The sequence below is a fragment of the Populus nigra genome, chromosome 19 (genome assembly GCF_951802175.1).
Source record: "Populus nigra chromosome 19, ddPopNigr1.1, whole genome shotgun sequence".
Classification (NCBI taxonomy): domain Eukaryota; kingdom Viridiplantae; phylum Streptophyta; class Magnoliopsida; order Malpighiales; family Salicaceae; genus Populus; species Populus nigra.
The window spans coordinates 10425411-10439680 of NC_084870.1; the positions used below are offsets into that span (position 1 = coordinate 10425411).

At 34.8% G+C, this 14270-nt stretch overlaps 2 protein-coding genes across 2 annotated transcripts; one reads left to right on the plus strand and one right to left on the minus strand.

Moving 5' to 3' along the window:
• Positions 1 to 4132: 4132 nt before the first annotated feature.
• LOC133679569 (BURP domain-containing protein BNM2A-like) lies at positions 4133 to 5503 on the minus strand. The gene is made up of 2 exons (XM_062102207.1): positions 5344 to 5503; positions 4133 to 5098 (listed from the first exon to the last, which is right to left on the minus strand). Exons 1-2 carry the CDS (start codon positions 5395 to 5397, stop codon positions 4286 to 4288), a joined length of 867 nt encoding a protein of 288 aa, XP_061958191.1. The 5' UTR covers positions 5398 to 5503; the 3' UTR covers positions 4133 to 4285.
• A 7603-nt stretch (positions 5504 to 13106) lies between these two features.
• LOC133679536 (organ-specific protein P4-like) lies at positions 13107 to 14109 on the plus strand. The gene is made up of 2 exons (XM_062102153.1): positions 13107 to 13266; positions 13382 to 14109. The coding sequence occupies exons 1-2, from the start codon at positions 13222 to 13224 to the stop codon at positions 13832 to 13834; spliced, it is 498 nt and encodes a 165-aa protein (XP_061958137.1). The 5' UTR covers positions 13107 to 13221; the 3' UTR covers positions 13835 to 14109.
• Positions 14110 to 14270: the final 161 nt, after the last annotated feature.

The window sequence follows — 14270 nt, forward strand, 5'->3', positions numbered from 1 at the left end:
ATTGTGCTAGAAGAGACAAGAAGAAACGAAACTCCAGATGGTTACATCATGGCTTGGTTACTCGTGTTTTCTTATATGCTAACAACAGTACTGGTGCTAAATACTTGTGTTGTTAGGATAATGTTTTGTGATATCTTGAAACGCTGTGGTCTTGGCATAATTCATGACAGTTTTGGATTTGGTAGCTTGTTGCTAAAAGATTATTGTGATGGTGAATCAAAACTTAATGATTCCAGTTGTGTGTTTGTGGAACCAAAGAATGATGCTGAAATTGACGGATTATATGGAAATTGTGGAATAAAATTGGGAGGAAAATGGTCACTGCTCATCAGGCACATCCTATGGAACTTCAATAGTAGGACAAGAAGAATGAATTACATTTTTTCATCAATCTTTCATGTGAAATTTACTCTCGGAGGTTCAGACTTCACTCAGGTACACGTGTAGTTTTATCACCATAGAAATATTGTCTCCTCAGATTGTGCGTGTGCTGGCTTACAGGTACTTTCTCGAGAGAAGCTGATACTTTCGGCGCTGAAGTACTAAAAGATACAAGAAAGAACAGACTCGCATTTGATGATAACAAGTCTTGGTTTGTTGATGTCATTATGCAAATTCTAGTAGATCATGAAGGTTGCATAATCTTGTGCGTTACGGCGTTGGTGCTCATGTTCATTTAAAGGTGTAATCGGAATGAAGGACAATTTAAGGAGCTGGACGGCTTTCTGTTGTAGCAGGCTAAACTTTTCGAGGACAAGGGTCTATGAAGAGAGATGCATGTTTTTCGTATAGGCCATGGGCTTATGTATTTAAATATTTAAAATGGGAAGTCGAGGCCTAATTGGCCCATTTGTTGGTGAGCTTAGACTATTAATTAGGCTGCTTAGTCTACAGAGAGTTTGGAGTACCATGTATCAATTGATTAATTTCAAAACAAAAGGGAGGGGATTTTACAGTCCTCAAAAAATTCTTGAATAATTTTTTTCTCTTTTCTTTATTTTTTTAATTTTAATTTTATACTTTAATATTATATTTATCGAGAATTGATTATTTTTTATTTTTTTTATAAAATTATCTTAGTTTCCTAACTCAAACTTTGAGTTTAATTAGTTAATTTGGTTGATTTATTTTTTTTATAATTAATTTTTTCTTTTAATTTTGACATTCAACATTGACTTAATTAAGAATTAAAATTTGTGATTTATTTTGGTTTGCTTTCCATAAGATTATTCTCATTTTATGACTCGAGCTATGAGTTTGACATGTCATCTTATGATAATTCAAATTGTTTTTTGTATGTTTTTAATTGATTTTTCAAATTCAATTGTATTTTTTAATATTAAGTTTATTAGGGATTGAACTTCATAATTTGTTTTTATCTACTTTATATTAAATTATCATGATCTCATAACATGACATGCAGATTGACAGATTAATCTAAATTGACATAAATTGATAGAATATGTTGTTATTTTAATATTTATTAAAAAAATATTTTTTAAATTAAACTATATTTTTACTAGTCATTTGAATTATTTTTAGATTTATTTGTTATTTTTAGATTTATCAAATCAATTGAGTTACATTGGTTTTTTTAAAAAAATTAATAGAAAAAATATTAGTAATCTTTCAATAATTTTTGTGTTAAAAAAAATAACATGATAACAATGATCTAGCTTGCACCAATCAAACATGCAATGGGTACATAATGAAAAATGAAATGATATTCATCTTTCTTTCTCTGCCGCCTCTCTTTCCCTTTGTTTTTCTAAACTCTTGCTTCTCTATTATCTTTTTCCCTTCTCACAGTAAAATCTTCTATTTTCAAATTAACCGCATCAACGAGCCAGAGAGATTTATGATTTTGGTGGCTAAGCTCGAGCATAAACATGGACTGCATCGACTTTTTGTTGATCGATAATGGCCTTCTTGACAAATGGAAGCCGGAGAGAACAAATGAAGTCTCGAAGAGACGATCTGGAGGGAGGAAAAAAGAATTGTCTGCAGATGAAAACGGCAACTGTGAATGAAATGGTAGTGAATATAGTTGGGTTTATTTAAAGTGATTATAATCGAGAAGGCCTATCAGGCCCACGTAAGAAAGCAGAAGACCGAGCCTGCCTTTACAAATTAGGGACCTTATTAGCTAAATCCCGGATCGGAGCTAGTCAGCAAAGCACTTGAGCCCATAAATACTTCTATTTTCCTAAGTTTGAGTTGATAGGTTTTTTGACAGAGAGTTTAGTGGATTTTTTATATGATATCATTACCATAATCCTTGAAAATTAAAAAAAATAGAATAGAGAGTGATTTATGAGAAAATAAAGGGGAGGAGGAGGAGGTAAGTTTTAAAAACAATCTCAATTTGATAAAAAGCATGTAAGAAGTAACTTGTAACAAATACAAAAGGGGAAAAAAATACATGAAAATATTTATAATTAAAAACTAATTTATTATTAAAAAAACTAAAAGAGATGGTAATTTTATTTTTCACCATCTTACAAAATACTATTCATTATAATAGTTTTTTTTTCTTTCTAAATCTATGTTTTTTTATTTTATTTTATCATTCAACATTTAATTTATTAGAGATTAAGCTTCATAATTTGTTACGATTTGTTTTTTATATAGTTATCATAATCTCATAACCCGTGTTGCAATTTTAACAGGTTAACCTAGTTGACTAGGTTTTTTTAATTGGTATTTTTTTTAATTTTATAATTCAACATTAGGTTGATTACGAAGCAGACTTCATGATTTTTTTCGATTTACTTTCTATTAGGTTATCCTGGTTGATTCAAGTTGTTTTATTGTGTTTTTTTTAGAATAAACTTTTTTTTATCTAATTTCATTTTTCAACAATGGATTAATTGAGATTTGTGCTTCATAATTTATTTTAATTTACTTTACTTTATTTAAGGTTATCACAGTCTCATAACTCGAGTAACAGGTTTGTCAAGGTACTCAAGTTTACCTTGGTCATTTTTTGGTTTGTTTTTTATGAGGCTATCCTCATCTTATGATCCAGATCATGAGCTTAACAGATTAACCTAGTTGACTCAAGTATTTTTTTTGTTTTTTTCATTGATGTTTTGTTTTTCATCCTTCAACTTTAGGTTGATTAGAAGTTGAGATTTATAATTTGTTTCAATTTACTTTGTATGAGGTTATCATGGTCTCACGACTTAGGTTATAAATTTAACAGATTAACTCGGGTTGACTCGAGTTATTATTATTTTTTTTTAATTTCATTTTCAACATTGAGTTGATTAGGAATTGAACTTCATAATTTGTTTTGATATATTTTATGTGCGGTGGTCATCATGATCTTATGATCTAGATCGTGAATTTGATAAATAAATCAAAGTCGATCTAAGTCGATCTAATATGTTATCATTTCAATATTAAAAAAATATATCATATTGAATTTTTTTAGTTAAACTATATTTTTATTGGTCGTCCAAATTATTTTTAAATCTATTAAGGTAATCGAGTTACATTAGATCAACCCTCAAATAATTTAATTTTTCTTTAAAAAAAAATATTAACAATACTTAAAATATTTTTTATATTAAAAAAATTTAATCTAACCCTTAGTATAACATAATCTAGTGATATAGTATATTTCTAAATATTCTCATACCAGCTTCAATCATAGAAAACATTAACCATACTATTCAAGATCATATTTGGATTATTGAAAGGGAAATAGCCACTCATCGTGGATCACTGTCCTATCACAAAAAAAACACCTTTTATACAAGGCATCAAATAATCTGCTCAAATTGTGAGAATCATGCAGATTGATTGGCTTATTTTGTGTAGCAGTGCTTTCTTAGGAGGGTTAAGCATCAGAATAATAGCCTTGTTCCTTCCGCTGGAAAGAAGCTGGATACCTAAAAGTGATATCAGATGGCCGACCTTGAGATTGATATACTTCGACATGGCCTTTCAAGGCTAATGCACTCTCTTGTTCAAATGCTCAAACTTTCGCTCATAAAATTGTAAACTAGATCAAATCCATGTGAAGGCCGGTTAGCTCGGTATATCATCACCCCTGCTGGCTAGTTTTGTTCAGATTTGAATACAGTAGGTGAGAATATAAAGAGAGCAAACCATTACGCTAAAAGGATTTCAGAAAAAAAAGTTCTATTGGAGCTTGTCACGCCACCTTCTTTACCTTCTGCGTAACTTCCTCTCTAAAAACTCATGTGAAGACATGGAAGTTCAATTTTATCTGAACATTTTATTGGCACATTACATTGATCACTCAGGACTGCAGGGCTCACATTACATTTATTAGATTATTAGACATAGTAGGCATGGGAACATACACTAGATTGTCTTCTGGGAAGAAATGGCAGACATTGGAGGACCCTGGTTCAATTCCAAGCACTTTAAACGACACATGATTACGACTCCACTGTGAAGTATCCAAGTGGCAAACGGCAAGAGCCTCTACCCTATCTCCATTCTCACTGATTAGTGAGACCATAAACACCTTGTTCTTAGTCTCCTGGCTATGGCAATAGAAAACTGCGTAAGGGTAAGGCATAGTATGACATGCTACCATCTTTGGAGCTGGTACCTCTTTTGGCACTTCTCGGATAGTATAATTTTGGAGCAGGATACTTGATTCTGTAAGGTAGGTAGTGCTCACAACTTTGAACCGGGACTCCAAGCCAAGTATACCTTGTACAAAATCAAGCATGGATTCTAAGGACGTAGCACAAAATTTGACCTCCCCTTTGATGGGTTTAATCTCACATGCTCTAAGCGTATCTTCCATAGCTATGGCTTGGGGAGACCCATTAGAGAAGGAGAAGAATTGAAGAAGATACGGAAATTTTTCATATGAAAAAGGAATTGAATTTGCATCTTCTCTAGGCAACAAGCGAGGAGATTTTGAAGGGTCCTTCATCGGAAAATATATGGGCATTGTTCTTCCCACTTTTAGATCATTCAAGGTGAAAAACACTAACAGCGAATGATCCATGTGATCCATATGGGATGATGGATGATCATGGACATGAACAGGTTCTCCATGCATCCCTTCACTCTGAGAATCATCCCTGGCTCCTCCTTTTCCATCAACACACTGCAATATACCATAAGCTTCAGATAATTAACAACTTAGAGAGAGAAACAAAAGAACAAGAATCAACATTCATCATTTCCTGTACGAAACACAAAAGTTTAAGCTTGATCAGAAATATTTTAATTGAGCAGAGAATGGTACTAAGACAGACTGAATAGATCACTCATATATACACATAAGCGTATACAGATCATATATACTATATATCAAAATGAACCAAGCTAGCACAGTCTAGTTAAGAGTACCAAAACAAGCAGAAGATAAAGGAGGTAGAACTTGAAGGTAAATTCTGCGCCCATCTCTTTCGCTGTTTCGACTGAAGTAACTCTTCCGAAATTATTAGATCGCAGAATATATGGTCACGTTCTATATAACGTGAAATGGTCATATTTATCGCCCAGAAAAAAAAAGGAGTCATATTTCTCAAAGAAATGATTACCTTTCCGCTAGGCAAAACAAACAAGGTAATGTCTAAATGATAAATAATTCATCTGTGGGACACGTCATATCAGAGAGACGGATCAGGCGAATCATGTGGTGTCAAAAGACTCAAAACAAACAAGTTAATGTCTAAATCTTCCAAATTTAATCATGATCATATCAGAGGAGATGGATCAGGCGAATCATGTCCAAACAAACAAGTTAATGTCTAAATCATCCAATTATAATTCTAATTATAATCATGATAATTTTATAAAAAATAAATTGTAAAATTTAATTTTTAATTAATCTAGTATTAAATAATAAAATTAGAAATAAATCAATTAAAAAATATAAAAAATAATTTAAATCAATTATAATTAACCCGTTAAATTCATGATTTTGATCATTGGACCTTGATAATTTCATAAAAAACAAACTAAAAAATTAATATTGGTCAATTTAGGTTACATTATCAAACCCTCAACTGAAGTCATAAGAATGAGATAAGTTTATATAAAACAAATTAAAAAAATCAATTTAAAAATATAACAAAATAAAATAACCCGAGTCAACTCAATTAAATTAACCAACAAAAGTACTCATGATCTAAGTCATATGACCTGAATAATCTAATAGAAAGTGAACTGAAACAAATCATGAAATTTAATTCCTACTCAACATATTATTAAATGATAAAATTAAAAAAAATCTTAATCAACTAGATTAACTCATTAAATCTAAAACACGAGTCATTACATTAAAATACCCACACAGAAAGTAATATGTAACAAACCACCAAAAGTAATTTCTAATAAACCAAAATTATGGATAAAAAAACATTATTAAAAAATAACCAAAAGCTAAAGAAATATTATTATAATTAATACTATTTTATGAAAAGATGTAAAGTAAAAACATCACCTCTTAATAATAATAATAATAATAATAATAATAATAATAATAATAACTATAGGGAAATTAACACATGGATTGGATTTACGTGGGTGCAACGAATTCGATTACTTTATTTTATTAAAAAAAAATTATAATATGTTTAGCAGATAATGGTTATTTTTTAAATAATTTTTTGTGCTGAAATGCATGTCAATAATTTTTTTATTTTTTAAAAATTATTTTTGACATCAGCATATTAAAACGATCCAAAACATATAAATCATATTAAATTTTAACAAAAAAAATTAAATTTTTTAAAAACACGGTTTACACCGTATTTCCATACAGTTTCTAATTTACTCATTTGCCGGTACATGTAATGTATATACACCAGCTTTCTTTGTCTATCTAAATGTGATTAGTATGGTCTACGCATGCCATTAATTGATCTTATATACTTCAAAATCAAGGCGATAAAACAATTCTGGCTAGGAAGTAACCCGACAGAGAACTTCGTTGAGGAAAGCTATTAACTGCCGTCGTTAATTCTAGTTAGGTGTCAACAAATTTGGAATTAAGAGAGTTTTTACCGGTTAACTGTTAGGTTTGGTTGCCATTGCATGTGCAGCAAATGGTTGGCACCAACCATTGACTATTGGCAGCCACCATTGTTGAATGAGCTGGAGTTTGGCAGCCACCATTGTTGACAACAAAGCAAGAAGAGCTACCATGAAATGCCTATAAATAGAGGCATTATGTGAGAGCAAAAGGAGAGAGTTGTGAGAGTTGTAAGAAATGTAGATAAGAAGAGAGAAAGTGAGGGGCTGCAAATGCAGCAAGAGAGTTGATGAGTTGAGTAGAGTGGATGTAATCCTCCTCCTCTACATGTATTTATTGTATCCTTTCTCTATCTCTAATAAAATAGACCTCTCCCGTGGATGTAGGCGATTTGTCGAACCACGTAAAATATTGTGTCAGTGTGCCTTACCCTCCGATGAGCAAATAACAGAACATCACTGGTCGGAATCCCCAACAATTGGTATCAGAGCACATGGTTTAAAGTGGTGTTTGATTTTTGCTCAAAAATGAAAGTTGTCAAAATTGTGTTTTGACCATACCACTGTGTAGAGGAGGCCGAGACGAAGCCACTGGTGAAAACGGCGTCAAAAGCGGACGTCGAAAAATGGCCGCACGGGCCGACGAAGAGACTACCCAGTCAGCGTGCCACGTCAGCGCCAGTCAACAGACACGTCAGCGAAAGTCAGCAGACACTTCAGCGACGGTCAACAGACACATCATCGACCAGTCAGCAGACATGTCAGCAAAGTGGGACCCACCTGCCACATCATCAGCCGCGAGCCGAGCCGAGTGAGCCGAGCTGAATTGGAGCCGAGCCGAGCCGCGAGCCGAGGGACAGGATTCAGTGTAGCTGATCCTATGTGCAACCGGATCTGAGATTGAATCTGAGCCGTTGATCAGGCCAGAATTGTTTTGATCAAATCTTAGCCGTCTGAAGTGCGATTTGGACGATTTCAGACTTGTTTCCAGCTAATTTGATCATTCCGGATGCAATGGTACGGTCCGATCGTTGAGATTTGAGACCAAAAGTGGTGGTGGTGAATTATTAAAAAGAGATTGCCCGATCAGGAGGCATCTGAAGGTCATCATGGTGGTCGTTGAAGAGAAGAAGAAGAAGGTGCACATGTTTACCCAATTACATGTGCTAAACTGCTAAGTGGGGAGAATTTTAACTGCCTTGAGGGAAGGCAAAATTGGGACACTCTGGACACCCGGTTATGTGGACAATTTGAGGTGAAGAGTGAAAATTGACGAAGACCAATCTTGACGAATCTAAGAACTGGTAGTCTCGCCAGATGTTGAGAAATCATGTATTAAACCAGTATATTCCAGATCACTTGTAAAGGAAAGCCGCAACAAAGCTAGCAAATGGTTGTATATACGGAAAGACAGTACGATGGATAGATATGGCCTGAGAAGTTCTGTCTAGGAGATTGGGTTTTAAGCGGGACCAGTGTGACCCCTCCAATCTTTCCTGGGAACTTGCTTAGTGGAAGGATTATCCATACGGTACTATTTTCGTATATATAGCAGTTTGTAATGAAACAGTTGAAGACTAGTAGGATGACAGCACAAGGGAACAGTTGGGTTCCGTATGTTCAAGGATCTTATGAAGTGGTGATTTCTCCAATGAAGTTAGATTCGGTGACTGTGATTTCTCGAGGGGAGAATTGATAAAGACCCTGATAATGGAAGAGAAATACAGCAAGGGGATAAAGATTGGCACCCTATTTTGATTTGGACAGGTGTTGTGACAGGATGAGCTGCTGTTAAACATAAGCAATGAATAGGGAGAAATCTGGAGAACAGAAATTGCACGAGGGCACGCAGAGATTGTGCACGAGTACCCGTAGGATCCAACGAGGTACTATTTTTGAGACAACAGGTGCAAGGAGAAGAAGTGTTCCCAGATGAAGCTCAGATCAGAGACTGTTAAAGTTTGTACAACAGGAAGTCTTTTATGCTCTTGATGAAGACAACAAGCGAAGACATTTCCAATGCATGCAAGGATGGAAAGAGAGCTGTTGCAAAGGCACCTAATTGAGGGGGTGCAAACGCCTGTGATAAAAGGCGACCGCCTATGATGAAAGGCGAAGACACCAAAGAGAGTTGGTGTAGGTGGAGCTGTCAAGCAGAAAGGCATAGAAGCTCCAAACATAGAAATCGAGGTGGAGGATTGCGAGGAGTATACCGCAAGTTTCTCTTTCTATGTGATTAGTGGCAGCTATCTCTCCCATAGTGCACATGGTGGTAGAGAATTCTGGAGCCACTTTGAAGCATCTCAGCTGAAGGAGGATGCAACCACCTATGAAAGGTGAAGACACCTTAGATGGAAGGTGTGTGAGGGCCGTGATAGAAGCCCCAGTTTAGACTGCCGCATGACGACGAGCGGAGACACCTAAGGAGAAGGTGTGTGGGCCACGATGTAGGCCCAGTTCAGAACAACCCCAGAGCCAATGTGATGGCTAGATATGAGTGGACAGGTGTATAGCCAATGAAGTGGCTATGATGAGTATGGAGACAAATGCAGGATTGACTTTCATGGATATTGCCCCCATGCTAAAGATCAATGAGCTAGAAGACATTTGCCTTGGACAATAAGTGTGTGACTTGTGGAGCACTAAGACGCGGCTGTTATGAAGAAGCAGAAGGGCATGCGCAGGTTCCGGGAACGAGTTGACTCTTGTCAAGGTGGTGAGCTCGGTAATGGCATTGTAATACTCAGAGTATGAAGACAGATATGGATCAACCTTTAATGGGCTGCCCCCATAGGTGAAGGTGGAGAGCTACCTGGACTCTTACGACTAAGAGCGAGAGACTCACGGAGAAGTAAGGCGTGGTTCCTAGGGTGGAACAGAGGGCAGGCGCAACTCCTGGATGAGTAGACTCTTGGAAGAGTGGTGAGCTCGTGATCATATTGAGATACTCAGATAATGACTGTCGCACTTGGAAATAGAAATTTCAGTTTGAGGGGGTGTTGTAAGCCTTGATGTAAGGCTTGATAAATCATTTCGGACCGAGCATGGTTGATACGCTCGAAGGGGAATGTTGTGTTCCAGAGACAAGCGTTAACACTCTTCAGATGTGATGTGGGAGACCATCTGATTGTAGTGATCCTTTTGTGTGAGAAAAGGTGTGCTTTAGTGACTCTGATGAATGAAAGGTTTGGCGAGTACATGTAAACTTGGCCGGAGACGCTCTCGGAATGGTAAGCTTGGAAGAGTTGCAAGATGCAAGCCTGTGCTGAAGAAGCAAGAGGACAGTTGCCCCACATGAATGGCAAAGGGGGTGATTGTTAGGTTTGGTTGCCATTGCATGTGCAGCAAATGGTTGGCACCAACCATTGACTATTGGCAGCCACCATTGTTGAATGAGCTGGAGTTTGGCAGCCACCAAGGTTGACAACAAAGCAAGAAGAGCTACCATGAAATGCCTATAAATAGAGGCATTATGTGAGAGCAAAAGGAGAGAGTTGTGAGAGTTGTAAGAAATGTAGATAAGAAGAGAGAAAGTGAGGGGCTGCAAATGCAGCAAGAGAGTTGATGAGTTGAGTAGAGTGGATGTAATCCTCCTCCTCTACATGTATTTATTGTATCCTTTCTCTATCTCTAATAAAATAGACCTCTCCCGTGGATGTAGGCGATTTGCCGAACCACGTAAAATATTGTGTCAGTGTGCCTTACCCTCCGATGAGCAAATAACAGAACATCACCGGTCGGAATCCCCAACATTAACAGTTCTAATTAGGCACCACCAAGAGCAAAGAGAGATTACATGAAATAGTTCAAATTGGTAATTCAAGTGAAAAAGTTTCTCTAGAAGCTTGCCAATAAAAAATCTCATGGTGGCCAAGTTGGGAGACAACATTATTTTCTTGATAATTCTTTTTTAATCATTTTGAATTATTTAATATATTAAGATCTTTAGATTGAGACTGGTGGAAATTACATGAGCGGCTTAATTTACCTTTTCCTCCCTTTCTCTTTATGAATGATACGATATCACATCAACGTCGAACAAATAATCCAAAACAATAATAAAAAGGAACTAAAATAAAGAAAAGACGACATAAGAAGACATGTGATTCAAAAAGAAAACATGGCCACGCGTTCATCGAATGCATATAATTGAAACTTCATGTGCACATGAACAACATGGCTGTCCAATCTTTCTTGATCATGATCTTTCCTGCTTTGTCCATTAATAACAATAATTTTCATTGGGCCAACCAAGTGAGACTTGATCTTGAAAAAGGTTAATAATATCCTGTAATAACTTTCAAATTGTTTTTTGAAATATTCCACGAAAAGGAAGTTCATATGGTCCAGTTAGAACCAACTGACTGAATCTGTTAATTTTTTTTTTCCTGCAGCCAGAGTTTTGGCTGGAAACATAGTTTCATTCGCTAATTAAAGCAAGGGAGACTTTTAATTGATTGATCAAATAATAAGTTTTATTATATGAAAATATAAATTTTGTTATATTTATCATCCTATAGTCCTATTGCTTTATTGACATCCATCAATAGCTAGTTACCTCCACATTCAAGTGAATCACAGCTTTGTTTTGCAGTCACAGATGCCTATCTGTTTGAGGTTGTCAACTTCAACAAATAGTTAAATGGAATTGAGATGATACAGAAATCACATTCTCCTGTGATCAGTTGTTCAAATCAGTTGAAGAAATCTAAAACAATTATCAGAACATAATTAAAAGGAAAAAGGAACACAACATATGCGTCGAATTGGTAGCTAGTCTGCTATGCGGTAAGAAATCACTCTCATTGCTGCAGAGTATGTTTGTGATCAAATCTAAGAATTTGACTTCTCACCGGTGCCTAGAATGATCTATATCAGAACAGGACCGAACCAATGAAAACTGACACGCAGGATTTCCAGCATTTCACAAGCTAGCCAATTTAGCTTGAAGCTTGTCAATCCCTTGTTCGGTCTGTATCGTCACCTTTAAGAAAATTTGGTTCTACAATTCATTTTATGCTCATATCATAGCTTGTAAGAGAAAAAAGGAGTGGTGAAAAAAGGAGAACCTGTTTTAGTGATATCCCGATTCCTTTTTTTTAACCCTTCATAGCTTTTCTTCTTCTTCTTCTTCTTCTTCTTTTCTTTAAAGAGAAAGGGATAAAAAATTAATAAAATATCTTTGAAAAATATATTTAACTTATTAGAGTAAAATATTACACTCATCAAAATAATTATGTAGTCTAAGAATCTTCAGAATTAAAAAGATCATAAATTCAATGTTTGGCTAAGCTGGAAGATGATAAATTTAACAGTTTACCAGATTTATACATAATTAGACTCAATATTTAATCGAGTTTAAATATAATGGATCTGGTAGCTTGCTAAACTTTTATATATAAGGACTCAATACTTTGTTGAGCCAAAAAATAATGAGATTTATGATTGGTTGGTAAACTCATACATATATTGATTTCACAAAATTCATATATATATATATATATATATATATATATATGTAACCTAACTTGGATTATTAGCTCATATTCGGTTAGTTTTATAGAAAAGAAAATTCAGAGTAAAAATTTAAAATAATGATCCATCAATTACTATTCCAGACATCACAAAATAATTGGAACAGTGACTGCCAAAATAAAGCTGCATTCGAATTATTATATACAAGTATACAACCTTTCCAACACAGGAAACTTTATCATCCACTAAGAGGGCCCTCGTTTGCTTACAGAGCTTCAAAAAACCTTACATTATTGTAAGGTTTATAATTTTTGTAAAATCTTTTTAATTAATACATAGTTTTGCAATATAAATTTTATTGGAGATATATAAATTTATTTTTAAAGTTTCTTAATTTAAATTGTTGGATTGAAATAATTATATGATGTAATTTTAGAGCTTTTATTGTCTAACCATTCATGAATTTAAATCTTATTATTATTATTATTTTCTAATTAAAAATTACTGTCATTTAAGGGAGCTAATTAATATAAAACATTTATAACCTGATTTTTTTAATTAGATAATTCCACAACCCCCCAAAAAAAATTGTATACTTGAGAACATTATTCATTTTGGAACTACTTAATAATTCTGCTTGGTTAATTTCCCCTCTCAAAAAAAAAACTTTATCATATGCTTTTCTCTCTCTCTCATTTCCTGTTTTTTTCCTTATTTATTCTAATACAGAGTATGTAAGCTCCATCCATACATCTAGAGATCAGTGACAGAAACATGAAATCTTCCTTTACTCTCTTCGTTCTCTTCTCACTTCTCTTGGTAAGCATGCATTTCCATGGAACAAATGATCCTACGATATCCATTATTCTTTTAATTGTCAAAATCGATCTCATAATTGCAAAGTTTAACATTTCTTTATTCTCTAATTGAGCAGTTTGCAAACAGTATCAATGCTAGAAAAGATATTGGCGGATATTGGAGAGCTGTCATGAAAGATCAATCCATGCCAGAAGCAATACAAGGCCTTGTTCACGCTGACCCAATCACCGCATTATCAACTATCAAAGATTCTGAGCCGAATCCGAGGTTTTGGATTTACGATAACGGTGTAGAATCAACAAGGACACATTTCTTCGACAAGGATTTTGAGACGAGGTCTGGTGGATCTATTCATAACGATGATGAAGGAAAGAAACACTTTGCTGAACATTTTGAGCCGAGGCCTGACGTGTTTGTTAATCAGGATGATGCTCTTAAAGCAGAAAAACCTTTTACCGAGGAGTTCGAGCCGGGGCCTAACATCTCAGTTTATGATAACGGTGTTGACAAGAAGCCATTTGAGAAAGATTCTGAACCAAAGCCGAGTGCCACAGCTTATAGCCAGTAAGATTACAAATCAAGCCGCGTGCTAGCTAAGCTGCATATGCTTGCAGATTATCCTCCGTATGTTTCATATGTGTTATATCAATCGTTGTCATGTAATATCTTTCTTTTAATTAATTAGCCAGGGCCTCCATGGTTTGTAGAAATAAATGTTGATCTTTCAAGGGCCTGGCGTGTCTAATTAGCTTTGTAATAAGTTTATCTTGACTGTGACAATTATGTTATAATATGTTGAATGGAATGTGTGAAAAAATATCATATATTCAATTGAGTTTTGAATTTTTTTCCCCCAGCAAATTTAATGATTGATCTTTTTTTTAATGACCTTTTAGGCTGCTAATCAAATCTTAGATAATTATAACCTCTACGCAACTGTAATTTCTAATGAACTGATGTGGGATTATGCATTATCAGCCTTCGTTTTCTTTCCGCTGCAATGC